The sequence below is a fragment of the Hemiscyllium ocellatum genome, assembly GCF_020745735.1.
Source record: "Hemiscyllium ocellatum isolate sHemOce1 chromosome 27 unlocalized genomic scaffold, sHemOce1.pat.X.cur. SUPER_27_unloc_10, whole genome shotgun sequence".
In the NCBI taxonomy this organism is placed as follows: domain Eukaryota; kingdom Metazoa; phylum Chordata; class Chondrichthyes; order Orectolobiformes; family Hemiscylliidae; genus Hemiscyllium; species Hemiscyllium ocellatum.
Genome location: NW_026867477.1, coordinates 268,726 through 290,666, shown reverse-complemented (window position 1 = coordinate 290,666; position 21,941 = coordinate 268,726). Strand labels below are relative to the sequence as shown.

The 21,941-nt window shown below is 49.3% G+C and overlaps 2 protein-coding genes across 2 annotated transcripts in view; one reads left to right on the top strand and one right to left on the bottom strand.

Annotated features, from left to right (window-relative positions):
• The window catches only part of LOC132807198 (gastrula zinc finger protein XlCGF26.1-like), a 270,173-nt gene that overhangs the window by 68,503 nt on the left and 179,729 nt on the right, over positions 1-21,941 (top strand). The gene's annotated exons all lie outside the window — the stretch shown is intronic.
• Positions 4,842-14,863, bottom strand: LOC132807204 (gastrula zinc finger protein XlCGF49.1-like). The gene is made up of 4 exons (XM_060821510.1): positions 14,803-14,863; positions 9,320-13,988; positions 5,017-5,121; positions 4,842-4,904 (listed from the first exon to the last, which is right to left on the bottom strand). The coding sequence occupies exon 2, from the start codon at positions 13,736-13,738 to the stop codon at positions 12,971-12,973; it is 768 nt and encodes a 255-aa protein (XP_060677493.1). The 5' UTR covers positions 13,739-13,988; positions 14,803-14,863; the 3' UTR covers positions 4,842-4,904; positions 5,017-5,121; positions 9,320-12,970.

The following is a 21,941-nucleotide window of genomic DNA, read 5'->3' as shown; positions in this document are numbered from 1 at the left end:
GATGGATTGACCATGCCCAGAGATGTGCAGGTTAGGTGCATTAATCAGGGAGTAAAAGTTGAGCAATAGGGGGTAGGGGAACAGGTGTGGGTCTGTTACCCTTTAGAGGGTCGGTATGGATTTGTGGGGCTGAGTGGCCTGCTTTCACACTCTGGGGATTCTCTGAAGGGAAGGGATTGGCACAAACTCATTTTTTTTTGCTTCCCAAAATCAGACCTCACCTCTCAGCAGTATCCCAATGTTGTGAAAGATATTAATTTTCAGGTGGAGTTATCCAAAATTCAGAGAGATGTCAGTCTTGACGTTTTTGCTTTTCTGCCCCTGGAAGATCCTGAATCAGCACCTTCAGGGGAATTAGTTAGATCAGACTGAGAACAGAGGGGGAGAGAGAGTGGGATGGTGCTTTCAATTTTGTGAAATAACAAAAGAAAAGAACTTTCCGCAGAAAGTAGAATTGCTTGTTCAGAATTTCTACCCTGCACTGACAGTGATGACTTTTGTAATCTCTTTTTACATTTCAGGATCTGAAGATGGAAGTTTCAAAATCAACAGATGAAGGCCTAATGCCCAAAACGTTGACTCTCCTGCTCCTCGGATGCTGCCTGACCTGCTGTGCTTTCCCAGCGCCGCACTTTCTGACTCTGACTCTCCAGCGTCTGCAGTCCTTACTTTGACGTCCATGTCTGACAGTCATTCAATCCAATCCATCGGGACCGCAACAGTTTGCAACTATGATTCTGTGAGGTGCAAAGCTGTTTGGTTCCTGTTTGGGTACGTTTTCAGCATCAGTGGGACTGGATGAGAGACCCTACCATTGCAGTGCACTGAGTGAGGAGCGTGCAACAGCTCTACAGTTTGGAAAGAGGAATTCACGGTGGAGAGAAGCTCCACATGCGTTTGTGCGACTGAAGCTTCGGCCATGGAGAAACCCGAGGAATCCCGCCCCGTGGAGAAACCATGGAAGTGTGGCAACTGTGGGAAAGGCTTGTTTCCCGTCTGCCCTGGAGACTCATTGGCGCAGTCACACTGGGGAGAGGCCGTTCCCCTGCCCTGACTGCAGGAAGGACTTCAGCGATTCCTCCAACCTCCAGACCCACCAGTGGATCCACATGGGGGAGAGGCCCTTAAGCTGCCCCGAGTGCGGGAAGGCCTTTACCCAGGCCGCCTCCTTGCTGACCTACCAGCGGGATCACGTGGCATTGCAGGAGGATTGAAAGAAAGACGGCCGAGTGCCTTTACCAACTGGACTATCAACCCAGTTCCAGTGGCTCCCGAGTTCGATTCCCACAACAGATGGCGGAATTGGAATTTGGTCAGAAATCTGGAGTTCAGAATCTAACGGTGAAACTATTGTCAGTGGGGTGGGGGTGGAAAAGAACCCCCTTCTGATTCACTCAGTTCTTTTTTAGGGAAGACTTGAGCAGTTATTAGAGCAGTCGTCCCAGCTTCATCCTTTACCCGCTCTGGCCTACACATGACTCCAGACCCACAATAGTCTGGTTGACTCTATGCTGCTCATCCAACTTACTTGGATACAGGTTGAAATTGCTGAGTGAGGCAATACTTCCTCCAGATTAAGGCTACACCAGGGATCCAATTACAAAGGGACAACTCAGTGGTGACCAACAATGAAGAAAGTGAGGAGTTGCACTTTGACCTTGAGCTGTTTTTAAAAAATTGCTACTTTTTCTACACCTTTCTGCTGGGAGATTCTGAAGCTGTAACAAAGTTGGGTCACAATAAAGATTACCTGAACTTCACACTGAGCTCATACTCCCAATGAGAGCTTTAAACTGCAACAGGTTTTTGGTTTAAAACTGCTGATTTCTTACAGGAGAAAGTGAGAACTGCAGATGCTGGAGATCAGGGTCAAGATTAGAGTGGTGCTGGCAAAGTACTGCAGGTCAGGCAGCGTCCGAGGAGCAGGAAAATCAACATTTCGGGTTTGCTCCAGACTCCACCCTCCTTACTGTGTCAACCATCTGTGAGTAGGGTACTCTCTTCACAACTCCTTTTCCATTTTTTTCATTCTGGGCTTCAATTTATGACTTGCAGCAACTGAAAGGAAAGAGAATGAATCCATGGAATGGACAGAATTGGGAAAAGTTTGTTTATAACAGAGTGTTTCATGTATTGAGTGAATGTAAAGAGGAAGTGGTGGATACATGTTCAGATGCAACGTTTAAAAGACATGTGGATAAGTACATGAATAGGGAAGGTGTGGAGGTATATGGGCCAAACACCGGCAAGTGGCACTAGTTTAGTTTGAGAACATAGTCAGCATGGAATAGTTGGACTGAAGGGTCTGTTTCTGTGCTGTCTGACCGTAACTGTTCTGTCGTGGTCTTAAAACCATTTTCTTGCCTTCCACTTTAAAAATGTCTACTCTTCCTGTATCCAAAACATAAACCACAAAAAAATACACCTCATCCACACAACATAAAAATCCACACTTTGTTGTTCAAAAATCAGATGAACTCAGCCTTGAATAAATTCAATGACTCCCTAACTGCAGGAAGACATCCCCACTTCTAATCTCAGTTCAGCCTGCTAATATACCACTTGCCTTGCTGCACCTGTCTGACAACTGGCATTGACTGATGTAGAAGGATGCCTCTAATTAAAGCACTGATCACAGGGTGGTCTGGTTTCAGGACCTGATTTCTTTATCCTCTGTTGATCTCCCTGTTCCCACAGACTAAGATGTTGGTCTGTTCTCAGCTCTGCTGGATTTCTGCTAAAGCTTTGACCCCGCTTTTTATAACTTCTGGAACGATAAAATATTCAATCAAGACCCAAGCCACAATCTCCCAGCCTGTCAACTATCCTAATACAAGGTGTAGTCATAGCAGGGAATCGAACAAGAAAAATAAAACAAAATCGTAAATAAATAGGTACACGTGCTTAATGTTTGTTCATGAGGAAGTAAACCAGAAATAGGGATCTCCCAGGAATCTTACAGTGCCCTACTTGAGGAATTCTGTCACCCTTACACCTATGAAGATCCAGCTATGAATTACAACAACATTTACACCAACAGAAATAAAGCAACGGTTATCAAACAGAGATAAACAGCACGGAAATAGACTGTTTCTCTATCTCATGCACACACGAGATAGATCATCCATGGGGGTGGGTTTGTATTTGCAGCATGATGTTTGCAAATACATTCTACTTTGCAAGGTTTGTAGCTCAGGTTGAGGATTAGGGTGTAGGTTTGCTCGCTGAGCTGTAGGTTTGATATCCAGACGTTTCATTACCTGGCTTGGGAACATCATCAGTGGCGACCTCCAAATGAAGCGAAGCTGTTGTCTCCTGCTTTCGATTTAGATGTTTGGCCTGGATAGGGTTCCTGGGGTTTGTGGTGATGTCATTTCCTGTTCATTTTCTGAGGGGTTGATAGATGGTATCTAGATCTATGTGTTTGTTTATGATGTTGTGGTTGGAGTGCCAGGCCTCTAGGAATTCTCTGGCATGTCTTTGCTTAGCCTGTCCCAGGATAGATGTTGTCCCAGTCGAAGTGGTGTTTTCTTTCATCCATATGTTGGGCTACGAGGGATAGAAGGTCGTGTCTTTTTGTGGCTAGCTGGTGTTCGTGTATCCTGGTGGCTAACTTTCTTCCTGTTTGTCCTACGTAGTGTTTGTGGCAGTCCTTGCAAACCCCCAGAGTATCGGTCTGGGTGATCTACGCGTCGGCAGGTTGGTGTGGACTTGTTGGGCCGAAGGGCCTGTTTCCACACTAAGTAATCTAATCTAATCTAAAAAGATTTACAAGGATGTCGCCAAGACTGGAGGATTTGAGCTATAGGGAGAGACAGAACAGGCTGGGGCTATTTTCCCTGGAGCGTCAGAGGCTGAGGGGTGACCTTATAGAGGTTTATAAAATCATGAGGGGCATGGATAGGATAGATAGACAAAGTCTTTTCTATGGGATGGGAGCGTCCAGAACTACAGAGCATAGGTTTAGGGTGAGAGGGGAAAGATATGAAAGAGACCTAAGGGGCAACCTTCTCATTTAGAGGGTGGTACGTGTATGGAATGAGCTGCCAGAGGAAGTGGTGGAGGCTGATACAATTGCAACATTTAAAAGGCAACTGGGGGGAATATGGGCCCCGTGTTGGCAGGTGGGACTAGATTGGGTTGGGATATCTGGTTGGCATATACGAGTTGTCCAGGTTCAGGTGGATTGACAGTACTGAAATACCCATAGTGCCCAGGGATGTGCAGGTTAGGTGCATTAGTCAGGGGTAAATGTTGAGCAATAGGGGTAGGGGAATTGCATGGTGGGTTACCCTTTGGAGGATCGGTGTGTAGTCTTTGGGTCGAGTGGCCAGCTTCCACACTGTGGGGAGTCTCTGAAGGGGAAGGGATTTTTGTAAACTGTGCAAGGCAACGCAGGCGTAGTGCGGGGGCCTGCTGTTGGCCTTGCCCTGCCCCTTGCACCTCCCCCTGTTGTTGAGCTGTCTAAAACACAGCTACTCTTTCTCTGCCCTTTTGCTGGGGGCATCTGCAGCTGTAACAATGTTGGGCCACAATAAAGGTAACCAGAACGTACTGCTGGGCTCAGGCTCTCATTGAAAGCTCCAAGCGGTTTTTGTTTTAAAGCTGCTCATTTCTTGCAGCCTCCTGCACTAAGTTTCCAAAGTCGTGTATCAGATGGAGCAGTGAATGAGTAGCTGGTTTTGTTAGAAATTATAAACTTTTCAGGAGTGCAGGCACTGCATCATTTCATCGGCAGTTTACTGGCAGCACCAGGAGGTATGGGCTGTGTTCATTAGAAAGGAGGTGGAGGTGCTGCTGTTGGACTAGGTGGGACAAGGTTGAAAAATCACAACAGTGGGTTATAGTCCAACAGATTTATTCGGAAGCACTAGCTTTCAGTGCGCTGCTCCTTCATCGGGTAGCTGTGGAGCAGGATCATAAGACGCAGAGTTAAGAGCAAAAGGTCACAGTGTCATGCAACTGATATGATATATTGACAAATGTAGATTGATGTTAAACATTCAGCACACTTACCTTAATTGTTCACACCATTGAATAAAGGAGTTGGGACATCATGTTGAAGGTGTACAGGATGTTGGTGAAGTCACTTGTAGAGTACTGAGAAGGCTTGTAGTGGCCCTGTAATAGGAAGAATACTATTACAGAGAGTTCAGTAAAGATTTACCAGGATGTTGCCAGGACTGGAGGGTTTGAGTTATAAGGAGAAACTGAGACTGTCTTCACTGGAGCACAGGAGGTTGAGGGGTGACCTCATTGAGATTGATATGATCATGAGGGTTCTAAGTAACATGAACATCAAATAGCGAGGAGCCTGCACGGTTATGTCAAGTGAGTGGGGGAGAAATTGTGGCATTTGGACACTTTAAATCCATCAAAAACAGCATCTCCATAGAGCATACTGTGCATGTCAGGTGAGGTGCCAGAAGACTGGAGGTTGGCTAACGTGGTGCCACTGTTTAAGAAGGGTGGTAAGGACAAGCCAGGGAACTATAGATCAGTGTGCCTGACATCAGTGGTGGGCACATTGTTGGAGGGAATCCTGAGGGACAGGATTCTACCTTCATCTAGGTGGATGGGCTGGGACTTTTTCACTGGAGCATTGGAAGTGGAGATGTGACCTTATCAACATTTATAAAATCATGAGGGGAGAGATGAGGTGAACAAAGGGTGTCCTTCCCCTAGGGTTGGGGTTTCAAGATTAGGGAGCAAATTTTGACGGTGACAGGAGAAGGATTTTAAAAAGACTTGAAGGGCACAATTTTTTTTTACACAGAGTAGTTCACGTGAGGACTAAATGTCTAGAGGATGTGGTGGATGCAGGTACAGTAACGTCATGAATAGGAAAGGTTTGGAGGGATATGGGCCAAAACACTGGCAGGTGGGACTGGTTTAGTTTGAGAACATAGTCAGCATTGACTAGTTGTACTGAAGGGTCTGTTTCTGTGCTGTCTGACTCTGGAACTGTCTTAAAACTGGATACTGGTCTTACAACCATTTTTTTTGCCTTCCCCCACAAGCATCCACATAAAAATCACATGAACTCAGCCTTGAATATATTCTATGACCTCCTAACTGCTGGAAGACATTCCCACTTCTGAACTTAATTCCTCTTGCTAATATGCCACTTGCCTTGCTCATTGCCTGCTGCACCTGTCTGACAACTGGCACAGAAGGACACTGATGTCCCTCTGAACATCCACGCATCATTCCTAATGAAGAGCTTGTGCCTCAAACTACGACTGTCCTACTGCTCGACCCACTGTGCTTTGCCAGTTATGGTCTTCTCTACGTCAGGAAGACCAAGCGTAAACTTGGGGAATGGTTTGCCGAGCATCACAGCCAGGTCCACAGAGGCTGAGCGGACTTGCCAGTCTCCACCCATTTTAATGCCCCTTCCCACTCCCCTTCTGACAAATTGGAGGAACAAAACCTCATCTTGTCTGAGCAGTCCACAGCCCGGAGGACTCGACACTGAGTTCTCCAATTTCAAATAATCTCCCATCCCATCCCCCAACTCACTTCCCAGACCTTTCCACTCTTCCCTGCCAACTAGATTCCTTTCTCCCATTCACCAACCAGGTTATGGGGATAATGCAGGAACAGGATACTGATTGAGGATGATCAGCCACGATCATAATGAATGGTGGTGCTGGCTCAAAGGGCAGAAGAGCTGACTCCTGTACCTATTGTCTATTGTACCTTCTACCTGTCTCCACCTATCCTCACTTCACCACCCTGCCCCCAGCACACCCTTGTTCCACAGCTCTCCCTATACCCACCCCCAATCCTGAACAACGGTTCCACCAGATACCTCAACTCTTCCACCTACTGATACTGCCTGGCTTGCTGCATTCTTCCAGTCTCCTGCCTGTCTATTTTGTCAATTGAGACAAAGGCTTGGACTAATTTTTCCAGAGTCTGTCCCCTCACTGGATTCACTCCCATTCCTTTCAGTTGCTCCAAGTCAACAATTGAACCCCAGAATGAAACGTAAATGGAAAAGGGGGTGAGAAAAGAGAATGCTGTACTCACAGATGTTGGACAGAGGAAGGAAGCTGCAGTCTGAGTGAAGCTCAATCTTCATTGAGAGAGGGGAGGGGCAGGAACTTCAGAACCTCATGGCCCAACTTCCACGTTCACCAATAGGGGAGCTCCGAATGGCAGGAGGACAAGTCTCCTTCTGGTCCTCCAGTGAGCCTTTTTGTCCATCAAAAGTAGGTTTCGCCCCTTTTCTGCTGACAGCGAGGAACACGCCCAATGTTTTGGTGACACTGGCAAACATGTGCCCTGCTTGTTGACACCAAGGAGTGTACACAATATGCTCTGTAGCAATGCTGGTGTTATTGACAGATTTTCAGTTTCCAAATGTCTATTGGAGATCAAAAAGGGCAGAGCGATATTTTTTTCCCCCATGTGGCTCGATATTTGATTGCTTTTGCATTTGTTTGGCTGCTCAATGTTTTTAAGTCTTTTCCTCCGTGTTGGGGTGACCTTCACAACTAGAGGACATAGGTTTAGGGTGAGGCCACAAAGATATAAAAGATACCTGAAGGGCAATGTTTCCCTGCAGAGGGTGGTGTGTGTATGGAATGAGCTGCCAGAGGAAGTGGTGGAGGCCGGTATAATTACAGCCTTTAAAAAGTATCTGGATGGGTATATGAATAGGAATGGTGTAGAGGGATATAGTGCTGGCAATGGGGACTAGATTAATGTAGGATATCTGGTTGGCGTGGACAGGTTGGACTGAGGGGATCTGTTTCCGTGCTGAAAATCTCTACGACTCCAAATAATAAAAAGTCAACTTTTCCAATGAACATATCCATGTTAGCAAGGCTTAGTGCACAACCTGCTTTACTAACCGTTCTCAACAGGTCCTGCCCCTTCAATAACTGAGGAACATATACATGCTGGTGCATAGTATCCTTCACTAGTATTTACACACTACCCTCAGCAATTGCACAAGTAACAGCAAAGGGCAAACAGCACAAGGATTAAAACACAGTGAGGGGTAAACAGCACAAGCGCCAGTAAAAGCAGATGGAAAGTGAGTGTAAAATGTGACTATGACAGGACAGGCCCCACATTCCTTCCCCTCCGTCCCCCCCACAACCTGCCTCACCTTTCACCTCCCGGGCCCAGTACCTTCCAGGTGGCCCCATAGTTGACACAGGGGCCGCCCCACGACCAGTAGAACTCCACCACCCAGGCGGCCGACCAGTTCCCAAACAGGCCCTTAACCCCATCCGCCTCCAGAATGGTCACCGGCTCCTGCCTGCTGTACAGCCGGCCGGTGTGGCCGTGACACAGCAGCTGCACCAGGAAGGCGGCGGTGACCAGTGACGGGGGTCTGCCCCGGGCCGCACGGCGCCATTTTCCTAACGGCCGCCGCTTCCCCGCTCGAGCGACTTCTCCTCCCAACCGCCTTCACCCCCGCGTGACGTCTGCACGGGGGGATGGGCGGGGCCGGGGAGCCTCACCGTCACCAAGCAACAGCCACCTCGCGCTACAACTGCTCATTCACAAAAACAAACTCTCCTGTCTCGCTCTGCAGCTGCAGGGGGGACACTGCCACGTTTCGAGGAGCCCTGTCTACATTGGGAAAGCTCACGGCTCCATTTAAACAGATATTCCGACATCTAATACAACGATGTTAACTTTCAACTACTTTCAGGGAACATGTATTTTGCTCTGAGTAAGTCTATTGAGTTTAACTGCAGCATGGCTGTAGTTTTAAACTTGTTTGCTTTCCTGAACAGCTAGGTTTAAATGTTTTATTCGTTAGAAGAACCAAAATTAGTGATAGTTCACATATCCACCCTGAAATGGGGTGGGTAACTGGATTGAGTGGGTAGGCGCCATACTAAGTTTAACTTTGGGGACAGCCTTTGAGCTGCATATGAACAAACTGCTTACATGTTGCACTTATCGACTGCTAAATATCGGCTCTTGTTATCTTAACACTTAGCCTTCTGATTGGACATTGCAAAGGTTCACCTCCCGCCCACACCCCGCCAGCACCCTTCCCAAGGGTCAGACCCTCCCTCTCTCCAGGCACACAGTCTGAATAATTGACGAAGCAAAATTCACTGTCAAATCCCATCAACATGGAAGATCCCAGCCCACCCTACCTCCCACTCTGTACCCAACCCATCCAAAAACCACAAAACATCATCTCATCTTTAAAAAACAAAAGAAAAACTGGACCGCATCAAAACGTTCAACGCTATGACTGTTACACAACACTTTACGGAGCTACATTTCAACTTGAGTTCGTTTGCACTCCCTCATGAGAGTTCACATTAAAAGCTCATTGTACCAAATCAACGGCATGCCACAGCTCTCTGGAATTCAGCGGAATTCTTCCTGGTATCCCTCATGTTTTCTGGTTTTTTTGAGAAAGGAGACCCTCCCGTTAGCTTCGCCTTCAGATCTCCTTGGCTACGCCCAAAGTTTCGGCTGATCAGTTCAAGCACAGGGTCGCAGCCTTTTCTTGCTAAGCTCAGCTGGCTTAAACGTTAGCAACGCCTCTGGTTCCCGTTGGGATTTACGCTCCCGAGCGCAGACCTGGCCCGCAGCCTGTAGTCCCACAGTTCCTGCTGACTGCAAACTGCCCTTCTGTCAGCAAAAGTACAAACACGACGGGGACAGTGTTCATTTCGCTATTCTCAATGTCAACTCTGACCCCACGAAAGGTTCTCTTTTCAGGGGCGGGCCTGTCAATTGCCTACTTGGGGTTTGGTGAAATGTCTCAACAAGTGTTTCCGTTTGTCTATATTTACAAGAATTCTAACCCTAACTAGACATTTACATGTAAAATCTAAGAATTATACAACGTGACACATGAAAGCATGATGAGGAGCATCTCCTGTGTCCTCTCTCAGCTCAGAGAAGACTTAAACCCCGCTCCCCCCTGTAACATTCATCCAGGTGACAAAAGGATCTTAACGCAGGCGGATTATAAGGGGTTGCTCAGTGGGCACAGCGCCAAGGGACCCGGGTTCAATTCCAGCCTCAGGGGCGACTGTCCCTATGGAGTTTGCACGTTTCCAGCCTGCGTCTGCGAGGGTTTTCTCCGGGTGCACCGGCTTCCTCCCACAATCCAGAGATGCGTAGGTGAGGGTGGATTGGCTATGCTAAATTACCCATAGTACTGTAAGGCCGGAATCTGTCCTTGCATGTTCGTTTTAGGAGGAGAGACAACAGACGCTCAATTGTTTGGCACAAGCAGGCTTTAGTGCAGAATCGTAGCTGATACAGTGAATCACCATGCATTCACTGGAGAAGGCGCGTTCTGCCTTCCCCTCCCAAATCTGCTCCTGATATACTCTTTGCTAAGCAGAGCTTCGCGGAGCTACTAAGCATTGCCTTATTAGGACATTTCACGTTTGCGAGGTGTTTCCTGTTGGGCTCATTTGGGCGTTGGCAGCTGAGCTGGCCACGTAAGCAACAGTTTCGATTCCCCAAACAGCAGCTATAGCTCCACCCTCCCTTGACCTATTTTATCCTAACAGTACCCAGGGATGTGTAGGATTGGGTAATTTAGCATGGCCAATCGACCCTAACCTACACATCCCTGGGTATTATGGGTAATTTAGCATGGCCAATCCACCCTTAGTGTAGGATTGGCCAGGCTAAATTGTCCTATAGTATCCAGGGATGTGCAGGTTTGGGTGGACTGGCCGTGCTAAATTACATAGTGTTTGGGGATGTGCAGGTTAGGGGGCATTGGCCATGCTAAATTACCCATAGTGCCTAGGGCTGTGCAGGTTAGGGTGCATTGGCTGTGCTAAATTACCCATAGTGCCCAGGGATGTGTAGACTAGGTGGGTTAGCCAATGGGAATTGCAGGGTTATGGGCAGAGGTCTGGGTGAGGGAGGGTTGGTGTGAATTGGATGGGCTGAAGGGCCTGCTCCTACACTGCATGGGTTCTAAGCGTGAGATGAGGTGCTTGACGGAAACGATGGGGAAGAGGCAGTGAAAACACAACAAGACCGTTTGAAAGTGGGAGCATGACAGGAGGGGGTGGGTAAATGGGATGTGGTGAGGGAGGGGGCTTAGGAGAGAAAGAGACACAGAAAGAGAGGGTCACACACAGATACAACTGGTGAAAGTGGGGAAGATTGTGATAGGTTCAGATAAGGTGGAGGAAGAAAAGCTGTTCCCTATTCACTGATAGTGACAAGGTCAGGGGCGGCCTGAAGTTCAGGGGTTTGAGCAGGAGAGAGAGGGGGAAAACAGAGGAAAAACAGGTTTACCCAGCAAGCAGCAATATGCTGGAATCCGCTGTCACCTCAGAGAGACAGACAGACGCAGAGGCAGAGAGGTAATCAGATGAATGGCCTCCCTGTGCTGTGAGATCCAAAAGGAGCACGTGAGCAGCTGCCCCAGTGTCTGGCGGTCTGAGGCATCTCCCCCTCGCCCCATTACCGGTACCGCTCTCCCGTCCCATTGGCACCCTCCCGGTGAACAGCCCACTCTCCAACTGCACTCAAGCTGCCCCTTCCCCCGGGGGCTGGAAGAGGACGGAACAGCCCGTTCCGGAGCGGGGCTCGGGAACGCTGCCCATGTCCGCGAGGTCCTTTCCGAGAAAGGAAACAAAAAGGACAACAGACAGGGGACCACCCGCATCAACGGGAATGACAACATTTCACCCTCAGACAAGGCTTTGTCAAGAGACGTACAGCACGGAAACAGACCCTTCGGTCTAACCCGTCCATACCGACCAAATATCCCAACCCAAACTAGTCCCACCTGCCAGCACCCGGCCCATATCCCTCCAAACCCTTCCTATTCATATACCCATCCAAATGCCTCTTAAATGTTGCAATTGTACCAGCCTCCACCACTTCCTCTGGCAGCTCATTCCGTACACACACCACCTTCTGTATGAAAAAGTTGCCCTGTAGGTCTCTTTTATATCTTCCCCTCTCACCCTAAACCTATGCCCTCTAGTTCTGGATTCCCCAACCCCAGGGAAAAGACTTTGCCTATTTATCCTATCCATGCCCCTCATAATTTTGTAAACCTCTATAAGGTCATCCCTCAGCCTCTGACGCTCCAGGGGAAACAGCCCCAGCCTGTTCAGCCTCTCCCTGTAGCTCAGATCCTCCAACCCTGGTAACATCCTTGTAAATCTTTTCTGAACCCTTCCAAGTTTCGCAACAGCGGGGAGACCCAGAAATGGAAAAGACTGAAGGGAGAAGTCAGCGGTAAATCTTTTGAAGAGGTTACAAAGGAGAGACCTCTGTCTGCAGCGGGAATGACCCCCACAGTAGCAGGTCGAGGTGGACGGCATTTAAGGAGAAGCTGGATACAGACGTCAGGGAGAAAGGAACTGAAGGGAATGCTGCTGTAAGGGAAATCAAATGTGAGCGAGTGAAGGGGAGGTGCGTAGAGGCTCACATGGGTCAGAAATACTGAGAGAGACCAGTTGAGCTGAAGGACCTGACTGGAGACTCAATGGGACAGAGAGTGAAATCTTGGATCCACCTGCAAGAGAAGGAGAAACACGTGACTTACCTTCCAGGATTAAGCAAGTCCCGCAGATTCTGCAGATCACTTTATTGGTCACAGCACTGAGTATAGGGGTTGGGGTCTGGACAGGACGTTGGTTAGGCCACTTTTGGAATACACAGGAACCTCGATTATCCAAAGGACACATGCAGGGTGTATTTCAGTCGCTTGACGATTAGATCCCTTCCAGTGTGGAAACAGGCCCAACCAGTCCACACTGACCCTCTGAAGAGTAACCCACCCAGACCCATTTCCCTCTGACTAATGTAACTAACACTACGGGCAATTTAGCATGGCCAATTCACCCTGACCTGCACATCTTTGGACTGTGGGACGGAACCGGAGCACGAGGAGGAAACCCACGCAGACGCGGGGAGAATGTGCAAACTCCACACAGTCTGTCGCCTGAGGCAGGAATGAAACCCGGGTCCCTGGTACTGTGAGGTAGCAGCGCTAACCACTGAGCCACCGTGCTGGTTCATCTAATTCTGGATAATCGAAGTTCCTCTGTATTATGTGCACTTCTGGTCTATCGGAAGGATGTTCCCCCGTGTGGACCCGCTGGTGGATCTGGAGGCCGGACGAGTGGGAGAAGGCCTTGCCACAGATGGAGCAGGTGAAGGCACCCTCGCCGGTGTGCACCTGCTGGTGCCGCAGCAGGCTGGACGAGTGAGAGAAGCCCTTGCCGCAGACGGAGCAGATGAAGGACCGCTCCGCGGTGTGGACCTGCTGGTGCCGCAGCAGGCTGGACGAGTGAGAGAAGCTCTTGCCACAGACGGAGCAGCTGAACGGCCTCTCCCCGGTGTGGACCCGCTGGTGGGTCAGCAGGTGCGACGAGCGGGTGAAGCCCTTGCCGCAGACGGTGCAGGTGAAGGGCCGCTCCCCGGTGTGGACCTGCTGGTGCTTGAGCAGGCTGGACGAGTGAGGGAAGCTCTTGCCGCACACTGAGCAGGTGAAGGGCCGCTCCCCGGTGTGGACCCGCTGGTGCTTGAGCAGGCTGGACGATTCGCTGAAGTCCTTCCCGCACTCGGAGCAAGCGAACGGCCGGTCCCCGGTGTGGACCCGCTGGTGGGACAGCAGGTGGGGCGACTGGGTGAAGCCCTTGCCGCAGACGGAGCAGGTGAAGGGCCGCTCCCCGGTGTGGACACGGCGGTGGATCTCCAGCATGGAGGGATAGCGGAATCCTTTCCCGCAATCCCCACACTTCCACGGTTTCTCCATGGCGCGCGGAATGCCTCCTGAGACTTCCTTTCCCCACAGTGGGCAAACTGGCTCAGGCACGTGCCCCTGTGGTTCAGGTAAAGATGATACTTTAAGAGCCTACTGAAGCAGACAAAAACGTTCAAAGAATTTTCCCCTTCTGGACTGAAAGAGGGACGTCTCTCCTGTCCCACGAATCAAGGGGCTCTATCAGACCTTCACATGGTACTCATTTGGGGAGCTCTACCTGCAAAGCTGCTCTTCTCATATCCTGTGAAAAGGGGATTACAAAAGTCATTGCTGCCTGCACATGACAGGAATTCAGAACAGATCATTCTAGTTTCTGTAGAACTTCCCTAAAACAACCAAGTTACAATATGCAGATGCCAGTGTTGGGCTGGGGTGTACAAAGGTAAAAAAAAATCACACATCACCAGGTTGTAGTCCATTAGATTTGTTTAGAAGTTCGAGCTTTCAGAGCTCTGCACCTTCATCAGGTAGCTAGTAAAACCTCCAGGCGAAAAAGACAGCAGATGCTGGAGATCAGTGTGGTGCTGGAAAAGCACAGCAGGTCAGGCAGCATCCGAGGAGCAGGGAAAAAATAAAAAAAATCGACATTTCGGGCAAAAGCCCTTCATCAGGAATGAGGAAAGAATGAGGACACTTTCCTCATTCCTGAAGACGGGCTCATGCCCGAAACCTCGATTCTCCTGTTCCTTGGATGCTGCCTGACCTGCTGCGCTTTTCCAGCAACACATTTCCAGCTCTGATCTCCAGCATCTGCAGACCTCATTTTCTCCTATAACCTAGAGTTGTGATTTTTAACTTTAAAAAGTGTTGCAAATCTCCACCACACACACACACACACACACACACACACACACACACACACTTTCTTCAATTCTCACTCTGCTGTTTCTGATATTACCCATCCCCCAGTATTGTCCAGAAAGGGACTTATTACCTAAAAAAGCTGTAAATCTCCATCCCACACACTCTTTAACTCTTGCTGTACCTAATATCCCACCTCCCTCCCCATGCTCCAGCAGGGTCTGACTGATGCTCATTGACTGAGCCACACTCACCTCTTCCTGGACACAGGGACCCTCCAGACCAACACAACATCAGCTCCCCATAACCCCCCCCGCAACGGCGCATGTGCAAGAGCATCCGGTCACGTGAATCGACGGACCGCCGTCGTCACAAAGGCCGCGCGTTCATTGGACGAAGTGCCCGTCCGTGCGGCGGCACTGGTCTGTGTGACGCCCACGTGACCTCTCTCCTCCTCCAACCCCCACGCGCCCCTCCTTTCACCTCGACACGGGGAGGCATGACCAATGGGGAGCTTTGGAGGACCGGAAGGAAGGCTGGTCCTCCTACCAATCAGAGCATCCCCTCATTGTCTGAATGCGGAAGTTGGATCATGAGCTCCTGCTGCTCGCTCTCTCTCTCTCTGAATGAAGATTGAGTGTTACCCCAGACTGCACCAACCTCTGTGAGTACAGCACCCTCTCTTCTCACCCCTCCTATTCCATTTCTTTTCTCATTTTGGGATTAAACTGTTGGTTTGTAGGAAGTGAAGTGAAAGGAGGTGAACTCAGGAAAGGTGCATATGCTGGATGCATTGGTCTAGATCGCTGTCTCTCTCTCTCTGTGTCTGTTTGTCTTTGTTCCTCTGTGTCTGTGTGTCTCTCTCTCGTGTCCTTCATCAGGAATTGCGGAGGGGGAGGGGGGTGGAAAGGGTGCGGAGAGATAAATAGGAAGGTGGGAGTGGGGCTGGGGGTAAGGTAGATGCAGGTTGGGGGTGGTGGTGATGGCAACAGGGTGGAGCAGATTGGTGGGAAGGAAGATGGACAGGTGGGACAGTTCAAGAGGGTGGTGCTGAGTTGGAGGGTTGGAGCTGGGGTGGGAGGGGGGAGGGAATGTGAGGAAACTGATGATATCGATGTTGATGCCATGTGGTTTCAGGGTCCTAGGCCACCTGATACCTGGAGGAAGAATGCCTCTGCATTGGGACCCTCCAACCATACAGGATCAATATTGATTTCACCAGTTTCCTCATTCCTCCCCCTCCCGGCCCCTGCCCAATCCCAGATACAACCCTCGAACTTGGGACTGGTCTTTTGAACTATCCCACCTGTCCATCTGCCTTCCCATCTATCTGCTCCACCCTCCTCTCTGACCTGTCACCTTCTTCCCCCGCTTTCATCTACCCATAGCATTCTCAGCTCCCTTCCCCCAGTCCCACCTCCCTCCCATTTATCTCTGTCCCTTTGGGCCCACCCCACATTCCTAATCAAGGGGTTATGCCAAAAACATCAAACCTCCTGCTCCTCAGATGCTGGCTGACCTGCTGTACTCTTGCAGCACCAGACATTTTGGTGCTTATTTGTCTGGATGTTCTGATGTGACCCATTCGCAGATGTGAAGTCACATTCGAGAAAAACTCCTCCATGGAATGTGGGCTTTTTTTTTGGCAAGGCCAACAATGTTTTTGTCACTAACTGCCCTTCAGACAAGAGGATTGCCAGACTTTAGGGGGCATTTTAAAAGTCAAGCACGTGAGCCGTCATATGCAGGCAGCACCAAGTTAACGCTGACGGATTTCCTTCCCTGAAGAGCGTTATTGAATCAAATGGGTTTTCAGAAAAGTTTCATTCTCTCAATGACTGAGACTAGTTTTCAATTCAGATTTTTAAAAAAATTTAAATTTAATTTCCCCAATGTTTGTTTTTACTGGTATTTGAACCCATGAGCCCAGATTATTTGCCTGGTGCCTCTGGATTGCTGGTCCAGTGTTGTTGTAACATCACTGACTCGCCTGGACAGCATTGAGAGTCATACAGATGTATAGTACACAAAGAGACCCTATGTGCAACTGGTGCATGCCGAGCACATAGCCAAAATTGATCTAGTCCGATGTGCCAGCACGTCCCTCCAAACCCTTCCCATTCATATTCCCATCCAGATGCCTTTCAAATGTTGCAATTGTCCCAGCCTCCACCACTTCCTCTGGCAGCTCATTCCATACACGCACCACCCTCTGACTGACAAAGTTGCCCCTTAGGTCCTTTTTATGTCTTTTCCCCTCTCACCTCTAGTTCTGGACTCTCCCGCCCCAGGGAAAAGACCTTGTCTATTCACCCTATCCATGCCCCTCATCATTTTATAAACCTCAATAAGGTCACCCCTCAGCCTCCGATGCTCGAGGGAAAACAGCCCCAGCTTATTTAGCCACTCCCTATAGCTCAAACCCTGGCAACATCTTTGTAAACATTTTCTGAACCCTTTCAAGTTTCGTTTAACTGCACAGTAAAAATCATACTGGACTTGGATATATCTCGTGTTACTCTGCAATATGTATTTATTTATGGTTGTATAAATTTGATTTATAATTTATTTCTAGTTATATCATAGAGTGTTGTAGCCATGTTATGTGTTCAAAGTTTGGGAGAAGATAGTAGTGTTATGGATGCGGATCATTAGCTGTTTTCCTGTTTGTCCTATGTAGTGTTTTGTGCAGTCCTTATTGTGTACAAAATCCCATGCAAGGACTGCACAAAACACTACATAGGACAAACAGGAAGACAGCTAACGATCCGCATCCATGAATACCAACTAGCCACGAAACGACAGGACCAGCTATCCTTGGTAGCCATACACGCAGATGACAAATCAACATGAATTCGACTGGGACAACACTACTATTATAGGACAAGCCAAACCGAGAACAGCCAGGGAATTCCTAGAGGCATGGCACTCATCCACAGATTCAATCAATAGGCACATCGACCTGGACCCAATATACCGACCACTGCAGCGGACAGCTGGAACTGACAACCGGAAGTGGGCAGAGACAAACCACTATAAATGCCGGAGGAAAGATCACAGAAGCGCTTCACAGGAGGCTCCCAAGCACTGAGGATGTCACCTAGACAGGGGACGAAGCGTCTGCAATACAAACTCCCAGTTCGGCGAACAGAACCACAACATGTCATGTATTTCCAGTCATACCCGTTACAGGACAGGAGAATACTGGGCTCAATGCTGACTCTGTAGATGAATCTAGTCAGACTCATTCCTCTCTATATCCAGAGAGTCCTGTAAGTGTATTCCTCTATAGGGTCCCTCCAGTCTCACTTGGGTATTGAGCGACTCCACTACAGTCATCCTCAGAGCGAGCATGTTCTAGGTCTTGTTACCAAAGCAAAGTTCTTGCTCTGATTCTCTTTCTCCACCCCCCCCCCCCCACCCCCCACATCTTGGTCTGTCAATATGGTAGAAAGAGAGGCGGGGGGGGGCAGATAACTAGGTTAGCAAACTGCATGAGGGTGGCATGGTGGCTCAGTAGGTAGCACCGATGCCTCATAGTGCCAGGGACCTGGGTTCAATTCCAGCCTCGGGCGACTCTCCGTGTGGGTTTCCCCCGAGTGCGCCGGTTTCCTCCCACAGTCCAACCTTGTGCAGGTGAGGGTGGGTTGGCCGTGCTAAATTGCCCAGAGTGTTCAGGGATGTGTAGCTTAGGTGCACGTGTCAGGGGTAAATATAGGGGAATGGGTCTGGGTGGGATACTCATCACAGGGTCGGTCTGGACTTGTTGGGTCGGTATGGACTTGTTGGGCCAAAGGGCCTGTTTCCACACTGTAGGGGTTCTAATTCTTAACTTTTCTTGGAGCTAGATCTGCCAAATGTCAGGAATCAGAAAAATTGGGAGGGAGCGTATTAGGTACGGCAGTAGGGAGAGTGTGTGGGATGGAGACTCACAGGTTTTGGGTTATGGGAATGGAATGAATATTCCGTGAAATCGATCTGTTAAACTCTGAGATTCTACGTGATACTGACAGCGATGACTTTCTAATTTACAGGCTTTCACAGGAGGATTTACCTGCATATCTTGAACTAATTGCCTCAGCCAGCTTGACTCATTGGGACTGGAATTTTATCGATCTTTTGAGTGGAGAAGGAGGATTGTCCCGCCTGCTTCCAGAGATCTGACTGGTAAAGCACTGAGATGCCGCTGTCCGAGGGTGGAGGGAGCTTTACCGGAGCGGAGAGTTAGCCAGCCGGCCCCCCGCAGCAGAGTGGGACGTCAGAGGGAGCGTCGAACCTGGAGGGAGGCCGCGCCGTGGGGAAACCGTGGAAGTGTGGGGAATGCGGGAAGGGGTTTCGAGTCCCCTCTGAGCTGGAGACCCACCGGCGCGGTCACACCGGGGAGAGGCCGTTCTCCTGCCCCGAGTCCGGCAAGGCCTTCATTGGGTCCTCCAAGCTGCTGAGGCACCGGCGGGTCCACACCGGGGACAGGCCGTACCCCTGCCCCGAGTGTGGCAAGGCCCTTCACCCAGCTGTCCCACCTGCAGACGCACCGGCGCCTCCACACACCAGGGAGAGGCCTCTCACCTGCCCCGGGGGCGGCAAGGCCTTCAATCGATCGCCGACCCTGCGGACGCACAGGCGCCTTCCCAACGTGATCGCACGGAGTTGAAGTCTGCAGCGAATCCCACCCAGGACTGGGGGGGGATCGTGCCCCGTGGGGGGATCGTGCCCCGTTCGAAGACAGTGGGTGAAGCGGGAAGGGAGCGAGGCTTCCTTTCTGCCGGACTGGCCGCTCTCGCTCCCTTTGCTTCCCGTGGGACCGATGCTGTTTGAGGCTGGGACTGCACGGTCCCCGGGCCAAAGATCTGCAGGAGCTGAGGAAGTGCACTCCTTTCACACCGGATGGTAAATCATGTTTGTCCCATCTATTTCAGTCTTAAATACCCTCCGTGACCTGGCCTCCCGGCCTCCTGTGGCAGTGAATTCCCCAGATTCCCCACTCTCTGTCTGAAGAGGTTTCTCCTTATCTCCGTTCTAAAAGGGCTAAGGCTGTGCCCTCGGCTCCTGGTCTCTCCTACCAATGGAAACATCTTCCCAATGGCCACAGATAGATCAAAGTCAAATACAATAGCCTCTATTCCATTGAGTGTCCAGCACACTTTATAACACTTTGTAAAATCAGGAGGGCCATTGATGAGGTGAGTGGCAAGTGTCTTTTCCCGATAGAATAAAGAATATTCCAGCACAGGAACAGGCCCTTCGGCCCTCCAAGCCTACACCAATCCAGATCCTCTATCTAAACCTGCTGCCTATTTTCTCAGGATCTGTATCCCTCTGCTCCCTGCCCTTTCATGTATCTGTTGAGATACATCTTAAATGACGCCATTGTTCCCGTCCCTACCATCTCCGCTGGCAACACATTCCAGGTACCCAGCATCCTCTGCGTAAAGAACTTTCCATACATATCTTAAATCTTTCCCCTCTCACTTTGAACTCATGACCCCAGGTAACTGAGTCCTCCACTCTGGGGAAAAACATTTCTTGCTATCCACCCTGTCTTTACCTCTCATGATTTTGTTGGCCTCAATCTGGTCCCCCCTCAACCTCCGTCTTTCCAATGTAAATAATCCTGATCTATTCAAACGCTCTTCATAGTTAGCATCCTCCATACCAGGTAACATCCTGGTGAACCTCCTCTGCACCCTCTCCAAAGCATCCACATCCATTTGGTAATGTGGCGACCAGAACTGTACATGGTATTCCAAATCTGGCCGAAACAAAGTCTTGTATAACTGTAACATGACCTGCCAACTCTTGTACTCAATACTCCGTCCGATGAAGGAAAGTGTGCCATATGCCGCCTTGACCACTCTACTGACCTGCATTGCCATCTTCAGGGAACAATGGGCCTGAACACACAGATCTCTCTCTACATCAGTTTTCCCCAGGACTTTTCCATTTACTGTTTAGTTCGCTCTAGAATTGGATCTTCCAAAATGCATCACCTCACATTTGTCTGGATTGAACTCCATCTGCCATTTCTCTGCCCAACTCTCTAGTCTATTCTCCATTCTGCTGTATTCTCTGACCGTCCTCTTCACTATCTGCTACTCCACCAATCTTAGTGTCAACTGCAAACTTGCTAATGAGGCAACCTACACCTTCCTCCAAATCATTTAGATATATCACAAACAGCAGTGCTCCCAGCACGGAGCCCTGTGGGACACCACTGGTCACCGTCTCAGTTTTGAGAAACTCCCTTCCAATACTATCCCTGTCTCCTGTTTCCCAACCAGTTCTCTATCCATCTAGCTAGAATACCCTGGACCCCATGTGATTTCACCTTTTCCATCAGCCTACCATGGGGAACCTTGTCAAATGCCCAAGTAAAGTCCATGTCTATGACATCTGCAGCCCTTCCCTCATCAATCAATTGTGTCATTTCCTCGTAGGATTCTATTAAGTTGCTAAGACATGACCTTCCCTGAACAAAACCATGCTGCCTATCACTCATAAGCTCATTTTCTTCCAAATGTAAATAGATCTTATCCCTCAGTATCTTCTCCAGCAGCTTCTCTACCACTGACATCCAGCTCACAGGTCTGTAATTACCTGGATTATCCCTGCGACCCTTCTGAAACAAGGGGAAAACATTATCAATTTTCCAGTCCTCTGGGACCTCACCTGTGTTCAAGGAAGCTGCAAAGATATCTGTTAAGGCCCAAGCTATTTCCTCTCTTGCTTCCCTCAGTAACCTGGGATAGATCCCATCAGGACCTGGGGACTTTGACCACCTTAATGCCTTTTTAGAATACACATCACTTCCTTCTCCTTATGCCGACTTGCCCTAGAGTATTCAAAGATCTATCCCTAACGTCAACATCCACCATGTCCCTCTCCTCAGTTAAACCTGACACAAAGTACTCATTAAGAATCTTGCCCATTTTCTCTGACTCCACACACATCTTTCCTCCTTCGTCCTTGAGTGGGCCCACCCTTTCTCTAGTTACCCTCTTGCTCCTTCTATATGAATAAAAGGCTTTGGGGTTGTCCTTAACCTTGCTCGCTAAGGATATCTCATTGCCCCTTTTAACCCTCTTAATTCCTCATTTTAGATTGGAAGAATATCGGGAAAGTAGGACCAAAGCTTTGTCTGTCTTCAGTCGCCTAGACCTTATGTATGCTTCCTTTTTCCTCTCAGCAAGTCTCACAATTTCACCTGTCATCCATGGTTCCCTAATCTTGCCAATTCCATCCCTCATTTTCACAGAGACATCTCTCTCCTGAACTCGAATCAATTCTCTTTAAGAGCCTCCCAAATATCGAATATGGATTTTCCTTCAAAAAGCTGCTCCCAATCCACACTTCCCCAGCGCCTGCTGAATTTGGGTATAGTTGGCCTTTCCCCAAT

Excerpts from the sequence above, each read along its gene's own strand:
- LOC132807204 (XM_060821510.1), bottom strand. The coding sequence starts at position 13,738 with ATGGAGAAACCGTGGAAGTGTGGGGATTGCGGGAAAGGATTCCGCTAT.